Source organism: Nannospalax galili, unplaced genomic scaffold (assembly GCF_000622305.1).
Source record: "Nannospalax galili isolate Female #2095 unplaced genomic scaffold, S.galili_v1.0 scaffold1912, whole genome shotgun sequence".
Classification (NCBI taxonomy): Eukaryota; Metazoa; Chordata; class Mammalia; order Rodentia; family Spalacidae; genus Nannospalax; species Nannospalax galili.
The window spans coordinates 16,389-32,812 of NW_008331163.1; the positions used below are offsets into that span (position 1 = coordinate 16,389).

Genomic DNA, 16,424 nt, shown 5'->3' on the forward strand with positions numbered 1-16,424 from the left:
AAGTGTGTACAGTTTATATGGGCTGGAATGAACTGATTCTAAGATAGTACTAATTTTGATGTTGACACTCTAAATGAATGCAGGAGAATGAAAAAACTGCTTTGTTCAATTGTTATTGTATGCATACTTGCCCTCTTTTATAAGTCTCTCCTCTCAAATGTAAGTATGTGGTACTTCTGTCTTCTGGTGTGAAAGTCCCACAAAGGAGTCAGGCATCATTGCTGAAAACAGAGATGCAGACTTAACTATCAAGACACATTTTATCTGGAATAATCAGATATTTTCTCTGAGAATAGCCCATGACTATTTTACTCTATAATATGTGAGAAAAAATGGATTATTCATAACTGAGGCCTACAAATATAACTAATATTATAATCTTTGCTTCTTTAAAGCAAACTTCAGTGGTATCGGGGAAGCAATCCCATTAATCTTTGCTTCTTTAAAGCCAATTTTATCGGGATTGTAGAAGCAATCCCATTAAAGCTTCTACATTGACTGGATACCCTCTCTTAGAACTAGCAAGTTAGTTTTAAGCACAATATAACATCTATATATATCTTTCAAGAACTGTATGGCTTGTACCAAGCAGAGGTGGTCGTCCCTCAGTGGTTTCTCATCATACAAATGAAATATGCACTCCAGTAGCAGTACTATTCTTTCCTGTATTAGTGTCTTGTCTTCTTTCCTGGCTAATTTCAGACGCTTCAAAGAAAAGTGTGTCATGAACAACTACTTTGGCATTGGACTAGATGCGAAAATTTCTCTGGAGTTCAATACCAGAAGAGAAGAACATCCAGGACAATACAAGTAAGGGGAAGAAGCTCCACTCTCTAAATGAATACACACAATCACAACACACATATGTATTCCTACATTCCTACATCAGACAAGCAACAGGAGAACAGAGGTCCTTTGAAAGTTATGTGTATTAGTCCCAAGACTATCCTAGTGGGATAACTTGCCCCAGATGGCTGGTCTCTGATGACTGCCCTGACATCCTAAACTTGGAGTTCCCTTCTTGGTCTACCTTCATAAAACGATGTATAAATGTAGCTACCTCTATTATTGTTATTGAGAATAGGTTACATTGAGCTTTATTTTGTCTATGAGAGCTTAACTAGGTCTTAGTAGAGGATCCAGGTCTGGTTTTATTTGCCAAGGTTACAAACTGTAAAAGATACTTCTAATGTTTCTTGGTATTCCCCATTGGTTCCTTCGGACGGACTGATTAGTATTGGCCCACTTGGTGCCTTCTGGTACTTCTATCCTGCAGATAAACTCTAATGCCATCTTGAAGTTCTTATAAATTGAAAGTATAAATAAAAAGGGCCATACCCCTGCCACTGCCACTGCCATTGGAACCTGTTGCTCAGAAAAGGCCTGAGATGAAGAACAAATACATAATTAGATATGTGATTTACAAATAGTTTCTCTCAGTCTATTGGTATCTTTCCATTCTCTTAGTGGTATCTTTTAAGTATAAAAGTTTTTAATTTTTGTGAAGCCTTGTTAATGTTTTTCTTTATGAGCTATGCCTTTGGTATCATATCTAACCTAACTCAAGGTCTTTAAATTGTGTTTCCTTCCAAAATTTTATAGTTTTCACTCTTATATTTGAGTATATGATGTACTTTGAATTAATTTTTTTGTATGGTGTGAACTGATAGTCTAAGTTCATTCTTTTGTGTGAAGATATTTCAATGATCTCAGTTCCATAACTTTTAAAAAGTTATCATTTTCACAATTAATTATTTTGGCATCTTTGTCAAAATTTAATTGGCAATATAAATTAATTGGCAATTAGTTATTTTGGCAAATTTGGCAATATAAAAGTTTATTTCTGAGCTCTTCTGTTTCATTGATCTTTTGGTCTATCTTGTACAAGGAACACACTGCTTTGGTAGCTGTAGTTTTATAGTAATTTTGAAACAGGGAGAAGAAAGACTTCCAACCTTGCGTTTTTTTTCAGAATTATTTTGCATTTTCTAGGCATTTTGTATTTCTACATAATTAAGCCTTTTTTTGTCTTTTTGAGACAGGGTCTCCCTGTAGCCCCAGCTGTCCTGGAACTCACTATGTAGACCAGGCTGGCCTCGAACTCACTGAGATCCGCCTGCCTCTGCCTCCCAAGTGCTGGGATTAAAGGCATGCACCACCACACCCGACTTTATTTAACTGACAAAACTAAAGTACCCAGAATTATTTTTTTGTTTCACACATGGTACAAACAATTTTGTGCTAACCTTATTATGTTTCAAAATATTTCAAAAGTCATTCCCTGTGGTGGCTCATTTCTATGACTTTAAAGGTCAAATTATATCCAGTCCTTCTAGGGAGTCTAATCTGTCTCCTTTTATAACAGATCTTATAGTCAACAAGACCCTATTTTTCTTAACTTTATCTCAAGTCACCTGTTTCATATTTTCTCCACTGGTTCTTCTTCTAAATTTTTCCTACTAAGCTGAGCACTGTTCTATGACATTGAAGTATTTAATATATGGGTATAGTGTTTGGAAAAGACTTCTACTTTACCCAAAAGGTCACTGCTTCAGAAAGTTGCAGAGTCAAATGTTTCCAATAAAATTGATTCCAAACTGCTGAAATTTTGTCCTCCTGGAATGGCACTGGCAATTAATTGGTGTGTAACAGCCAGATACTCCTCCGGCTTTTTATGAACATTGCTTCCTGAATACTCTGTTTGTTCCAAACCAAGACCAATATTAGCAGCAAAGAAAAGTTGAAATTTTGACGACCAGTAGGATTCTGTGGTTTCAAAGGATCCTGTGAACTCATTTCTGAAGCCATTCGCATGAGAATACAGTTATACAATCTTAGCAGCCCTCTTTGTGTTCAGGTACCACTTAAAATTATTCCCCATCCTCTGCAAGACTGTACTTGAGAAACAAGATGGTTTTTCTTCCTGTTTTCCCCAACCCATTTATATTTATATTATTCACCTTCTGACTATCTTTTTCTGCTCTTCTCTCCCCATAGTAGCCGCCTTAAGAACAAAATATGGTATGGCCTGCTGGGAAGCAAGGAACTTTTACAACGTTCTTACAGGAAACTAGAAGAACGAGTACACTTGGAGGTTAGTGGAAAAGGGAGTGTTTCCTGGGCATGGAAAAAGGAAATCTCAAAATCTTGGAAAACAGCTTTCCACTGCATCTTTTGTTCTTCGCACTCTTTAACTCTGTGAGCCTCACTCAGTGCATGGAAAGAAAGCACAAAGTCAGATTTCCATTTTATGGATAAAAATGATAACATAAAGAGAAGACTGAGCCCTTCCCCATCCCTGTAAATGTCCCTTCACATTGATATCTGAAAATTCATCTAATAAAGTGCTACTCCTTTCCTTCAGTGTGATGGAGAAGCCATCCCCTTGCCAAACCTGCAAGGTATTGTAGTGCTCAACATTACCAGCTATGCTGGAGGTGTCAACTTCTGGGGGAGCCATACAGCGACCACAGTGAGTATGGTACAAGGAATGGAGTTGGAAAGAGGCATGGCTCTACTAAGTTGTCATAGAAAGGAGAGTTGGGCCGACTGAAGTGGAAAATAGATAGTCGGTGGGGGGGGGGGACATGCTGGGATTAGTTTTTAGACAGTTTCTGTTCCAGAGCATAAGAATCAACCAAAGCCTTGAGGATTTTGTGATACTGGATTTTGACTCTTACACTCCTCAGGCCTAATATATCCATGAAAGATTACCCAGACCATGTTCTTTAGGCCAAGGAGGTCTGTCGGTGAAAATGTGCTTATTATTTTAGAATTAAGCTAAGCTTAATTGAAGATAGAATTGAGGCTAAGCAAGAAAAAAATGAAGTTCGTCTCTTTAAAATTATATTTTACTTGCTATTAAAGAAAAATTTTATACAATTTTCTATTAAAGAAATGCAATATTTATATATATCTGCATAACAATCGCTCCAAATTTATAATGGAAACCACAGTTAGTTTAGACGTGCAAAATTTGTTTTAACTTTGGTGAACTGTATTTATATGTATGTTTCAACAAAGTTTATATTATAGCCAAAAAAAAAAATCTCCTGGGAAACTAGCCATGAGCCCTTTCCTAAGAATGACCTCAAGGAATTATGATGCTAGATCAGACAGAAAAGAAACTGGCTTAGATATGATTTTCAAAGGAACTAAAATGTATTGTGATCTCAATTCCCTTTTCCTAGCTTGGCTTCCTCACCTCAATTTTTCCTCCTTTAATACCGTTTTCCCACTTCATTATGAACTAGAAAAATGTCAGAGAGTCCTTAAAGCATATTGATAACTAAGTAGATTCTCAGGAGTAGAAATTATGACATGGTTGTTCTTCTCCAGGAATATGAAGCTCCTGCAATAGACGATGGAAAGCTGGAGGTAGTGGCAATCTTTGGTTCTGTGCAGATGGCTATGTCTCGTATAATCAACCTGCATCATCATCGCATAGCCCAGGTAGGTAAGAGTTGTGTGGACACAAGAAGGGGCTAAATTTTCTGGCTGCAAACCAAGGATGTGAAGTAATCTAAGGAATTACCTTGAGAATAAGAGTTCCTAGGTGGAGGAAACAGATAACGTGGTAGATAGCAAGGTGTTGAGTGATGAAGATAGATGTGGCTGGGACCAAAGAAAAAAAGAAAATAGGTGTTTCTCTCTGACAGCCTGATTCATATCATTCACCAGTTCATCTTCAGATATACATTCAGACTGTGACTGAAATTATAAGATTGGTCTACTCATTTTTCTCCCTTTTCTCTCTCCCCTTTTCTGCTAGTGCCATGAGGTAATGATAACCATTGATGGTGAAGACGGTATCCCCGTGCAGGTAGATGGGGAAGCCTGGGTTCAGAAGCCTGGCCTCATCAAGATTAGGTACAAGAATGCTGCCCAGATGCTGATGAGAGATCGGGTAAGAGGAGAAAAAGTAAAACTTGGGCTCCTACACTGCCTCATTCATAATTATCACACTGGACATTTCTAGTAAAGAATTCCTCAAAGGGAGGTCTGTATGCCCCTTGTTTTAGTCACCTGGAGTGATGTTTATTAATGCATATACCTTGGTCCCACATCAAATCCACTGAACTGAATGGAGAGAGGCGGTTCCCCGGAGTTTGCATTTTGGAAACCAGCTCCTGAGGACATGCTTATATACAATGATATTTGAAAATCACTGTCCAAAACACAAATATCTCCCTTCTATGATTTTAGATAAAGTTATCCTCCACCCTGCACTGCACCAAGACCTAAATACCTTAAGTGTTAATGGAGAAATCTACTCTTTCAACAACAGTTTCTACACTGAATACGTCCTCTTCAGGCTCCTGTAACGATCCTTAATATATTACACTTATAGATGTCACCCATTTAGGCTAAATATAAAGCTACAATAATGGTGATGATGTCATTATTGATCAGTTGTTCAGTGCTTGGAGACTATCTTCTGAACTATGAATAACCCACATCAAGAGTGGGAGGGAATGTTGACCTGTAAAGTGCTTACCTTGTGCTGGGCACTTTGCATAGGTTGCCCTACATAGGTCCTTCCAACAGTTCTATAATGTAGATGCACTTATTTCCATTTTGAGAGGTTAAATAACTTCTTAACAGCCACACAACAAGTAAGGAACAAAATAAGAATTCAAAAATAAATTTCATAGGGCTGGATCTAAATTCTATCACAACATATTATTTATATTTGGAAAAGAAGGGAGCATGAAAGGTACTACACTCTCTTATCAGTCACCATGACATCATATCTGAGCTTCTAGAAGGCAGACATTTGCCTGATTCAACTGTGATTCCATGAGTCAGTGTACTAATAACAATAAAAATGAGTGTAAGTTACACAGAATAGACATTGAATAAAAGGACAGATTGATGCATAGACAGATAAATGGGGGAATGGGTAGAGGAGACTCACTCCCCTTTACCAACTATAACCTGGACAATGTCACACTCAAAGACAGCTCTGTCATGTGTCCTTATAACTATAGCAATCATTAGAACCTGCCACCATATTCATCTCTAGGACTTTGAAAATTCTATGAAAATGTGGGAATGTAAGCATACTGAAGTTCAAACTGCACCTCAACCACAGCTGGACTCCCAGGAATCTCAAGATAGCCTCTCAGACAATGAGTATGCCCAGATACAACACTTGGCTAGGCTTGCAGAAAACCTCATTAGCAGGTAAGTAGACTGGCCTAAATACAAAGAAGGAAACCCCAAAAAGGATAGGGAGAGATAGTCAATTGATGTCTGTTGGCTACTAGGGACCTTAGCCTCAGAAAGGCATCTCATTGGGTGCTTTGAAAATTGGGACCCTGACAACTCACACAACAAATTTTTGTGCTTAACAACAAGCCAGCTTTCACATTTTCCATTATTCCTGGAGATGAATTTTCATTTTCTCCTGCTTCCCCAGACCCAGTTGGAATAAGAATGTTTGTCCTGAGCCAGCAAGATGCTTGTCAATTGAAAATGCTTGTCACCAAGCCTAAAGGCCTAAATTTGATTCCCCATGGCCCACATGGTAGAAGAGAACCAACTCCTAAAAATTATACTCTGATTTCGACACACTTGCCTTAGCACGTGTGTGCACATACACACACACACACACACACACACACACACACACACAAATAAAGAAATAATAAAGTTCTAAAAGAATGTTTATCCTTGCCCTTAACTATCACAAAGAACTTGAAGTTTCAACAAGAGTCAGCTATGCTCCTTTATTGAAGTTTCTCACCCTATTCAAGCTCCCGGTATCTAAATTCAGGTGAAACATGAATAAACAAAGGTAAATACCTAAAGAACAGTAGAAACATTTTCCAGCATCAGTGGATACCTAGTAAAGAGCAGAAATAGCAAGGTGTAAAGAGTTCAAATCCAGTACCCAGGGTTTTCATTTTTACCCATATCCCAACCCACCAGCACCTCACACCAGAAATCCATAACACTGAACTTATTTATATATCCTTAATTTATTACAGACTTAATGACCTGAGCAAGGTCCACCAGCATGTGTCAGTCCTCATGGATTCTGTGAATGCCAGTGTTAACATGCTGAATGATATATTCTATGGTCAAGGCAGTAGCAATGAAGCAGGTGCAGTTTCCTGTACTCCCATTGAGGTAAGGGGGTTAGGAAAGCAAATGAGTAAAAAGGAGTCAAGCTACATAGGAAAGGGGTTTAAAGGGAAAGAAAGGAGAGAAAATTAAATGAAAAAAGACTGCAAGTGATAGGAAGGGGGCAACATGGTCAAAATATATTGGATGAATTTCTTAAAGAAGTAATAAAAACGAGGGGAAAAAACTGGTTAGAGTCAGTAAAGTGTTTGCCATACAAGCACAAGTAACTATGTTCAGATCCCCAGAACCTATGTAAACAGTCAGGCATGGGCAGAATGCTCCTATAATTCCAGCACTGGGAGGTAGAGAAAGAAAGATCTCAGGGGCTCTCTGACCAGGCAATCTGGACTAATCACTGCATCCCAGGTTCAGTGAGAGACCTTATCTCAAAAAATAATGTAGACAACAGTTGAGGAAGACACCTTACATCAACCTATGGCCTATACAGAAATACACATACATATGTACCCATGCATCCTCACACACATATACCACACACACCATAAAAAAAATAAATAAAGGGGCCTAAAGAGATGGCTCAGTGGTTAAGAGCACTGAGTCTTCGTGGAGAGGACCCGGGTTCAGTTCCCGGCACCCAGATGGCACCTAACAACCATCTGCAACTCCACTTTCAGGGGAAGCCAGCACCCTCTTCTGACCTCTGCGGGCATTGCATGACACAGGTGTTCTCACATACATACAGGCAATACACTCTTACACAGACACACACACACACACGCACACACACACACACACACACAAATAATAAAATAAAATAATAAAGTGGATAGGAATTCAGGCTTTTTTTATTATTACAAGGCCAAAATGGCTACTCTGGATATTCCACAACATATTTCATCATTCTGAGAACTAGTTTTTCTCCTGATAGCTATTGACCACATCAGCCTCAGTGAGAAATGGCTAATTTTTTCTATTTAGAAAAAAAAAGTCTTGAACCATCCTGATTTCAGTTGGTTCCCTGTATAATTCGATAAGATCAGACAGTTAATAGTTAAGGTACCATCCCATGCCTCTATCTACTGCCCAAAGATTTGAATGACGCTTTCAAAAAGTAACTTTAGATTTGGAGATGTAACTTAGTGGTAGATTGCTTACCTAGCTTGAATGAGGCCTTGGATTTGACTCCCTACACACACATACACACACACACACACACACACACACACACACACACACACACGAGAGAGAGAGAAAGAGAGAGAGAGAGAAACTTCACTAATAGGCAAAAATACAATTGGGTTAGGATATACTGAAATGGCTATTTATTTTAGGACAGATTCTAACTAAAGGAGACCCAAAGTCCAAGAGTTTCTAAGGAGAAGTTTCCTGAAATTTACTCTCTGGTTTGCAGATTTCCTAGTTTCCTATACTCACTGATCACCCAATCAGTGACGTCTAAAGCTGAGTTGTACTGTTCCACTTTGTAGGGCACATCAATATATCTGTATCAGTTGATACCTAGCATCAATTCTGATTGGTTGGTACCCATGCTGTATGAGCTATGTTATATTTCAAATATGGCTTCCCCACCTGCAGCCACATCCTACTATTCTGTTCCTCCCTTCCCATGGAGAAGGCGGCCGCATTTTTACTAATCAACTCCTCCATCTTGTCCTTTCCCTTCCATTCTTTTCCTTTCTTTCCCTCTCAGACTCTAAGCAGAAATGATGCAGTAGATGTTACATTTAGTCTTAAAGGGCTCTACAATGATACCAAAGCTTTCCTGGATGAAAACTTGGTGAGTGCAGGGGATTGGAGCATGGGAAGGAAAACATCTCGTGGGAAGATGGTTATAGTCTATGGTTGGTTCAAGGATACTAGAGACATGGGATCACTTTAAGTAGGTGCTTACCTGACAGTTCCTGTTGTCACTCATTATTGTTACTTGAATATATTACATTATATGTTGTGCTAATCCTTAAAACTATCATATTTTGGATGAAAGTTTCTCCCTCTTTGGTTGATGTCTCCTGTGCCAAGACCAGGCCAATCAAAAGCAGGGTGATCTCATTATACCTGATATAATGATATATCTGATAGAGCTGCAATAGAGAATAGTGAGCTGTTCAGAAATGATCTTCATCTCAAGTTTCTGCATAATTCTTCCTCCAAGTAGAAAGGCAATAAGTAGAAAAGCAATGTGGAATTGGGGGGGGTGTTGGAGGACTCTGGGCTCAAACCCAAATCTGCCACTTACTATCAATATTGCTTTCCTAAGGCTGCCATAACTAAGTACCAAGAATTACATGACTTAAAATAGCAGAAGTAAGTTTCTCACAGTTCTGGAAAATCCAATTTCAAAATCAAGGTGTCAGCAGGGCTGTGATCCATCTAAAAACTATAAAGGACTCTTTTCTTGTCTTTTTCTAGCTCCTGGTGGTTTTCTGGCAATCTGTGTTGTTCCTTGGCTTATAAATACATCACTCCAATCTCTGTTTCCATATTCAAATAGCATTCTCTTTATGTGTCTCTTTCTTCATACAGCCATCTTCTGCCAGTGCCATCGATCATCGTTGATTAGGGCCTGCATTATCCAGTATGACCACATCAACAAAAATTGCATCTGCAATAACTACAATTGTATCTAAGGTTATATTCTGAAGAACTGGGAATTAGTGCGTCAACATATCTTTTGAGGGGCATAGTTCAACCGATAACACTAACTGTGTGAGATAACTTTACCTCTCTCAGCTTAGTTTTCCTATCTTCAAGATAGGAATTGTAATGCCCATCTTTATAGGATGCTGTAAAGATTTAACAAACTATTGTAGCTTAAGTTTCTGGCAATGCCTGTTACACAGTAGTGGCTGAAAAGATGGGAGTTATCAGTGCTGGGGAGAATGGACTAAGACTATGGGGACTACATTAGTTACATGTTTCTCAGAATGTAAAGTCCACACATGGGCACAGGTGATTATTCTTTGATAAAGCAACTGACCATAATCATTCAACTTTAATTGTGGCTGCTAAGACCCTGAGGCAAATGTTGTGCTTGCTTCTGATATAATTAAATTTATTTGAAGAAGAGCTTCTGAGTTGAAATTTCAAGAAATATATCCACTTCACCTTTCAGTTATATATCCAATTGTCACACTTCCTTGGAAGCAGAGTGGCTATGGCACTCAGACAACTCTGTTCCAACATCTGAGCCCCAAACTAGGTTGTTTTAATTTTAGACAATTGCAATACAAATACTGAACTCAATGTCCTTCCTAATTTGGTCATCAGTAAATAAAGGAGGTTGGATTCTCATTGCTACTTAAGCTTTCTTAAAGCTCATAGCTTAAAAATTGGTCCATGCTATGCAACAACCCAACTTACCATGAAGTGAAAGCCTTTAGAAGGCTTCCATCCCACAGGACTTGTGAAGATCTACACACATATATACATCAAAATGAGGCTAGAAGGCACAAAGCAGATAAGAATAACCATTAGTTCCCAAAAAGACTGTCATAGAGGGGAAATGGATATAAGTCTTGTTTTATTTAGGTATTATTCCTCCTCTTGAAGAACTATGGCAGTAAAAAGCATAACATTGGCAAAAGAATGTGTTATCTTTCTATTACTCTAATATACACCTGAGAAAATAAACTCATAAAGAGAAAACTTTTTTAGCTCACAGCTTTGGAAGATGCCATCCTTTCATGACTAAAAATGGAAAAAGGGGACGCTAGGGACCCACTATCCCTTTCAAAGGTTTTGCTTCAGTGACCAGAAGACTTCTAACCAGGCTGCACCTTTTAAAGTTCCAACTACCCCCAATAGCACCAATCTAAGGACAAATAGGGGCCTTTAGGGGACATCCTACATCTAAACTATAGTGAGGATATAGTTTTTTATGAAGCGAATACCACCCAATAATTCCCATCCATCTGAGCCATACTGTATTGTCCTAACTTGCAAAGCAAAACAAATTATTTGTTAGTGTTGACTTGCTTTTTCCTCTATATTGTGTTCTGACTGGCCATAACCTCTATTACATCTCCTGCCCATTCACTTGCCACACATTTCCGACAAGTGGCAAGGCTCTACATGTGGCTAGAACATAAGTATCTTATAGATAGCAAGAAGTCATAGAAGTACAAAATTTAGAGTAGAATACATGATAGGGAAAACTGAGTCCAGGTTAGCATGCCTTGTGCTTTCTGTGAATATATATATATATATAGTGCTTCTATGGGCTCAGCTTATTACCTATTGGAATATGAAAGGTCTCACCTGTACTACTGATCTGGAACTTGGAGACGGTCTCAAAGAATATATCATAAATGTCCCATGCACAGCAGAGTTCATCTTGTGGCTGCTGGGAAGTTACTAGTGACAACTTAAATATGCTTTTATAAACCTACAGAACAAGCCATCTGAAACTTGTTTCTTAATTACTAAGAGCAAATAGAACTTACAGCACAGTCTGGAGAGGAAGACCCTCTGCCAGGAAGGGTAAATTTGAGCCTATCTTTCCATAACCTCGCCTTGCTTTACACAATATCTTTTAAATTGGAATGTGTAACAAATATCCCTCCAGCACCTGCATACTCCACATAGCCTTTGTGAAATAGTGTACCGAATTAAACAAATATTGGTTCTGTCTAGCCATGTGATCTTGGACACTAAACTTCTTTAATTCTGCTTTCTCACCCATGAAATGAGAGCAATCATACCTTGCAAGGTATTATAAGTTTATTGGGAAGAGGAAATGAAATCATGTATTCATAGTGCCTGATATACATTATATGCTCAAAACTTTGTGGTAGCTGTTACTTAGCAAGATATTAAGGTGGCTCCAGAAACTTGAAGTCAAGAGTAAGACACTTGCCCTAGACATTAAGCCAAAGGGGAAAGTTCAGTACTAATTTATACTAGAGAAAAGACCTTTGCTTGACACACTGTGAGCATGCCGAGCCTCCAAGGAGAGCTCTGCAATCTATTGTTTCTTGGATCTCCACGTTGAGGAGGAAGAGTGCTGTCTAAAGTGAATACCCCCTTTGAGAACTAAAAGAGCTAGTTATAGGCCAGGTAAACTACAAGTTGTCATCCTGTGTTGTCTTGGCCATTAGCAGGGGTTTGGAGTAGAGTCTAAGAAGGCAGAGCGCTAAGAAATATGCATTCACTGTTCTCCCTATCTGTCCCAGTTGAGAAATGCTGAGGATGAGGTCATACTACAAACTGCCCTGGATGCCATGAACTATGAGTTTAAAAAACTGTTGGAGATTGACTGGATGAATCATATCCTTGTTCCAGAGGTGCGTAACCTGGGGAGGGTGATTTTCCCTTGGTGCCTTACCTGGAATTGTGGGGTCAAGTACATAGGACTGCTATAGCAACTGTAGTAGGAGTCCAATGCAGCTTTCAGCCTCAGCATTATGGATCATCCACTTCCCCATATCCTCATCATAAGTGGAGAGAACAAAGCAGAGAACACAGATGACTAGGTGACCATAGGAAAATAACCAGAAAGAATACATGCTCTAAAGCAGGAGATGATCAAGAAAGAATAAGCAAGGTTGTAATGGTTCTGTCTTGTTCTCCAAGGTTACAAATTCCCTCTCTCTGATCAATATCTTATAATAGCACTGAATTTTATCTGGTACATACCAGCATGGCCATGCCAGTTTTTTACAAACAACTGTCCTAAGTGGTTGGCATATTGGTAGTTAAACCTTCCAAATACCACCTCCTAGTTATAGGCCAGGTAAACTACAAGTTGTCATCCTGTGTTGTCTTGGCCATTAGCAGCTGCCAATTTTGAAATACTTTGAGTAATTTTCTAAAATTAGAAACTTTTTTTCCATTTCATAAATCAAATAACCCAAACAGGGCCACAAGGTAAATTAACTTTGCAGTCTGACAAAGATTTTCTTAAAACTTCCCCACCATAGAAGCATTCACTCCGAATTTAGAATCCCTACACCACACCCCCCATTATAGCTATTTTCTGACCCCAAACATTGTGTGTGAGTAATCCATACAGGCATGTTTAGAGTAGTGCAGCAATAAAGTTACCATTTTGGAGGGGAAATCATATATAAATTCAGATCTTAAAAAAATTAACAATTTTCTTATATGACTTTGGTCATGGTCCAAGCATTTACAAGGCCTTGTATACTTGATGCTTTTAGCAGTAGCTCTCTAGGGAAAGAAGACATACTGATAAACTATCAAAGAAACAAATTCTCATACTCTGTTCCATTTTTACCTGGTTCAATTATCTCTCCTTAACTCCTGGGCTAAGCAAACTAGCTTGATATTGAGAATAAATGAGACAAACTCAACTCATGCCCTGGGATCCCAACTTATATGTGAATCTACCTGGCCTGGGACAAAATTTCTTTTCTGTGCCCCAATATTTCCACAGAAGTGAAGCCTTGAAGAAGGGAAGTAAATTAAAAGCAAGCCAGGGACATGTTGCTTTTTCACCTGAAAACAAACATGCTTACCTTGAAATCACAGAAGGTTCAGGCCCACTTTTCTGGGGGAAAGCAGAATAAGAGCCAATAATTTATTGGGCCTTTCAAGGCTATAATCAAAGACAAAGTCCTGTCTCTTTCTTGAGATTTTTTATGAAAGGCAGTTCCTAAGGTTGGGATACATATCTAAGAGCAGTACTAGAAAGGGGAGGATATGTAGGAATCAGAGCAGGAAAGCGAGTAAAGTAAATTTATAATCTCCTAATGGTGAGGGCAGGGTAGTGTAACTAACCCCGACAGGAAGATAATTCCAATCTTCTTTGTGTTGTGCTTGGATAGATTTCCTGATAATAAAGTTAACCTCAGAATTGTTTTACTAAGACCAGGAGTAAAATTAGAATGCTTTCACAGGAACGAGATGTGACCTGGAGCATGAGCTGGAATTACAGAGCCTGTGTTACCTGCATAGCAAAAAATATTACATTCATAATTAAGGGAATTGTTTAGAGAACCCTCTGCATTCCCGACAGGGAAAAAATTACCTGTGAGGTAGTGTCTTCCCCTATATGAAGGAACTTAGCTGAGTGGGTAAGTATGTGTGAAGGAAGAGATACGTTTTTCTAATTAATAAACAGGTGCCAATTCTAATTAATAAATAGGTGCCAAATAGGTATTAGTGGCTCCAATAACCCACATGACCTCAAGTGTAATATTTAATCTCTGTGAGCCTTTGCTTCATTTCTAATATAGGAACGCTAATAGCCAATTTCCAGCTTGTTTAGAGGCTTGGAAAAGTATTTACCTAGCAAGATAAATGTGTCCAGCAAGGTAGCTAGCATAGAGCAGCCTCTTGTTAAAGCTCAATTCTTAGAGCATGTGATCAGTGAATAAGGGTGACTCTCATACCTGGTTAGAGAACAGGTCTGCCTGTTTCTGGAAACCAAACTCATGATGTTTTTGTTGTAAACCTTAGCCTTTAAGGGCTAAGTTATCTCTCTAACCACTGTTTACCTTTTTTTAAATTTTTATTTATTATTTTTATTTTATGTGTATGCCTGTATTGCCTGCATGTAGGTAAGTGCACGCATGTTGTGCAATGCCCGCAGAGGTCAGAAGAAGCTTTCAGATCCCCTGGGACTGGAGCTATGGACAGTTGTTGGCTCTCATGTGGATGCTGGGATTTGAACCCGGGTCTTCTACAAGAACAACCACTGTTCTTAACTGCTGAGCCATCTCTCCAGCCCCATCACCATTTTCTTTCTACACCCATCCTTGTCCATCATTTTGAAGAGACTACAGGAAGTGCTTCTGAATGTTAGGATAATTAACATTTTGACCTTACTCTTGCTGTGGTTTTGCAGGAAAAATCTTCAGACATGAACAGTAGAAGCCATAGGTTGAAAGTTAAATTCCCTAAGTTGGGGAAAAAGAAGCGAGAAGAGGAAGGAAAGCCTAAATCAAGACAAAGAGTTCATGGTTTTCTTGGTAAGTCTAATCCACAGGCATAGGGGTCATGAACATCACTCCAAGAGCATAAGTGCCTCCCAGAGACCTGAAACTCCCCCTTAAAAAATGTTCATGGGCATGGTGGAAAGAGAGACTCCATAAGGAAGCCAGTACTGGGTAATATCAAGTGAGTAGTCTTGGGGGCAAGGTATAACTTAGAGTGATGTGGACTCTAACTCAAAAGGGGAGAACCTGAGAAGGAATGTTATGTGGAGGCTCTATGGCTGAAATAAAAACTTCAGTCAGGCAGTTATTCTTCTGCTTTGACCCATTCCTAATGGTCAGAGATAGGTTCTTTGACCTATCTAAATCCCTTTTTCCATATCTGTTATGGAAAATCCCTGGAAATGCAAAACTTGTATAATATGAATTTTGTTTTTATCCAGTCCTTCTTTATGATTGGCTCTAAATCGTGTTGAAATGTTAGTGGGATTCAAAAGAAGACTCTCCCAGAATTGTCAGTTGTTCCGATTCTTGTGTTCACAGTCGCTCCTAAATCTGAGACTTAGGCAACATGCAACCTTCAAAATATGGCATTAGCAGACATAGGGAAAAAGGGTTAGAGGGCAGAATTTAAGAAACTACAATTTCACAAATGGCAAGAGAAAATCTTTTAGACAAAGATGTATTTTCTCAGGTATAGTCCAACTTGTTTGATTGCCTAAGAGTCTGACATTTGGGAGTCTCTGGTGTTTTGAGAGTATTTCTGCAGACTCTGATGGTGTCAATAGCAGTTGCATCGATAATCAGGTTCTAAGAATGAATCTGATTATGTTTAGTTTGTATGGTATCAGGTGGATTTCTCTATGATTCACAGATAGCTGGTACAATAGAAACCAACCAGTTTGTCTCCTGACAGACTCTGCTCTTTCTGGGACCCACACATTTAAGCATCCAGCAAAGTACTATCTTCATTATTTCTATGCTTTTTTCTCTGAAGGTAATTTGTGGCATCGCAGAAATCGTGAAGGTGAAGCAAAAGGTGATGATTCTCCAAAACCATCAAGTTCTCAGCTATAGTCCTTGAAAGCTGGAAGGAGAACTCCTCTCAGCACAGAATTGAACTAAAAACTCTCAAAACCTCAATAAAGAGTGGACTAAATTATTTTAGAACAAATATGAGCACCACCAAGAAAGACCCTCCAAATCTTTATGCTAATATATTTTCCCTGGACATAATCAGGTCTCCTTAGAGGTTTGCATTTTTCTTATTGGCTAAAGATTTTTCTTCCGAGTTGTCTTGTTCAGTTCTCCTTCTGTTTTGTGTACCTTGAGCAACTACAGTATTCACTGGAGATAAAGTATGAATGACTTGGGATCTAAAAGGCTGCAAGGAAGTGCATCTCTTTAGGGAGTTGG

The 16,424-nt window shown here is 38.8% G+C and overlaps 1 protein-coding gene across 1 annotated transcript in view; it reads left to right on the forward strand.

The window, feature by feature from the left end:
• Window positions 1-16,085, forward strand: part of LOC103726147 (diacylglycerol kinase kappa-like) — a gene marked incomplete at its 5' end in the record, with an annotated part of 21,321 nt that extends 5,236 nt beyond the window's left edge. The window contains 11 exons of the mRNA XM_008823576.1: window positions 703-810; window positions 2,998-3,094; window positions 3,365-3,472; window positions 4,339-4,452; window positions 4,772-4,906; window positions 6,026-6,186; window positions 6,993-7,134; window positions 8,804-8,890; window positions 12,285-12,395; window positions 14,921-15,044; window positions 16,006-16,085. Of these exons, the coding sequence (XP_008821798.1) occupies window positions 703-810; window positions 2,998-3,094; window positions 3,365-3,472; window positions 4,339-4,452; window positions 4,772-4,906; window positions 6,026-6,186; window positions 6,993-7,134; window positions 8,804-8,890; window positions 12,285-12,395; window positions 14,921-15,044; window positions 16,006-16,085 (1,267 nt within the window). The remainder of the gene's footprint in view (window positions 1-702; window positions 811-2,997; window positions 3,095-3,364; window positions 3,473-4,338; window positions 4,453-4,771; window positions 4,907-6,025; window positions 6,187-6,992; window positions 7,135-8,803; window positions 8,891-12,284; window positions 12,396-14,920; window positions 15,045-16,005) is intronic.
• Window positions 16,086-16,424: the final 339 nt, after the last annotated feature.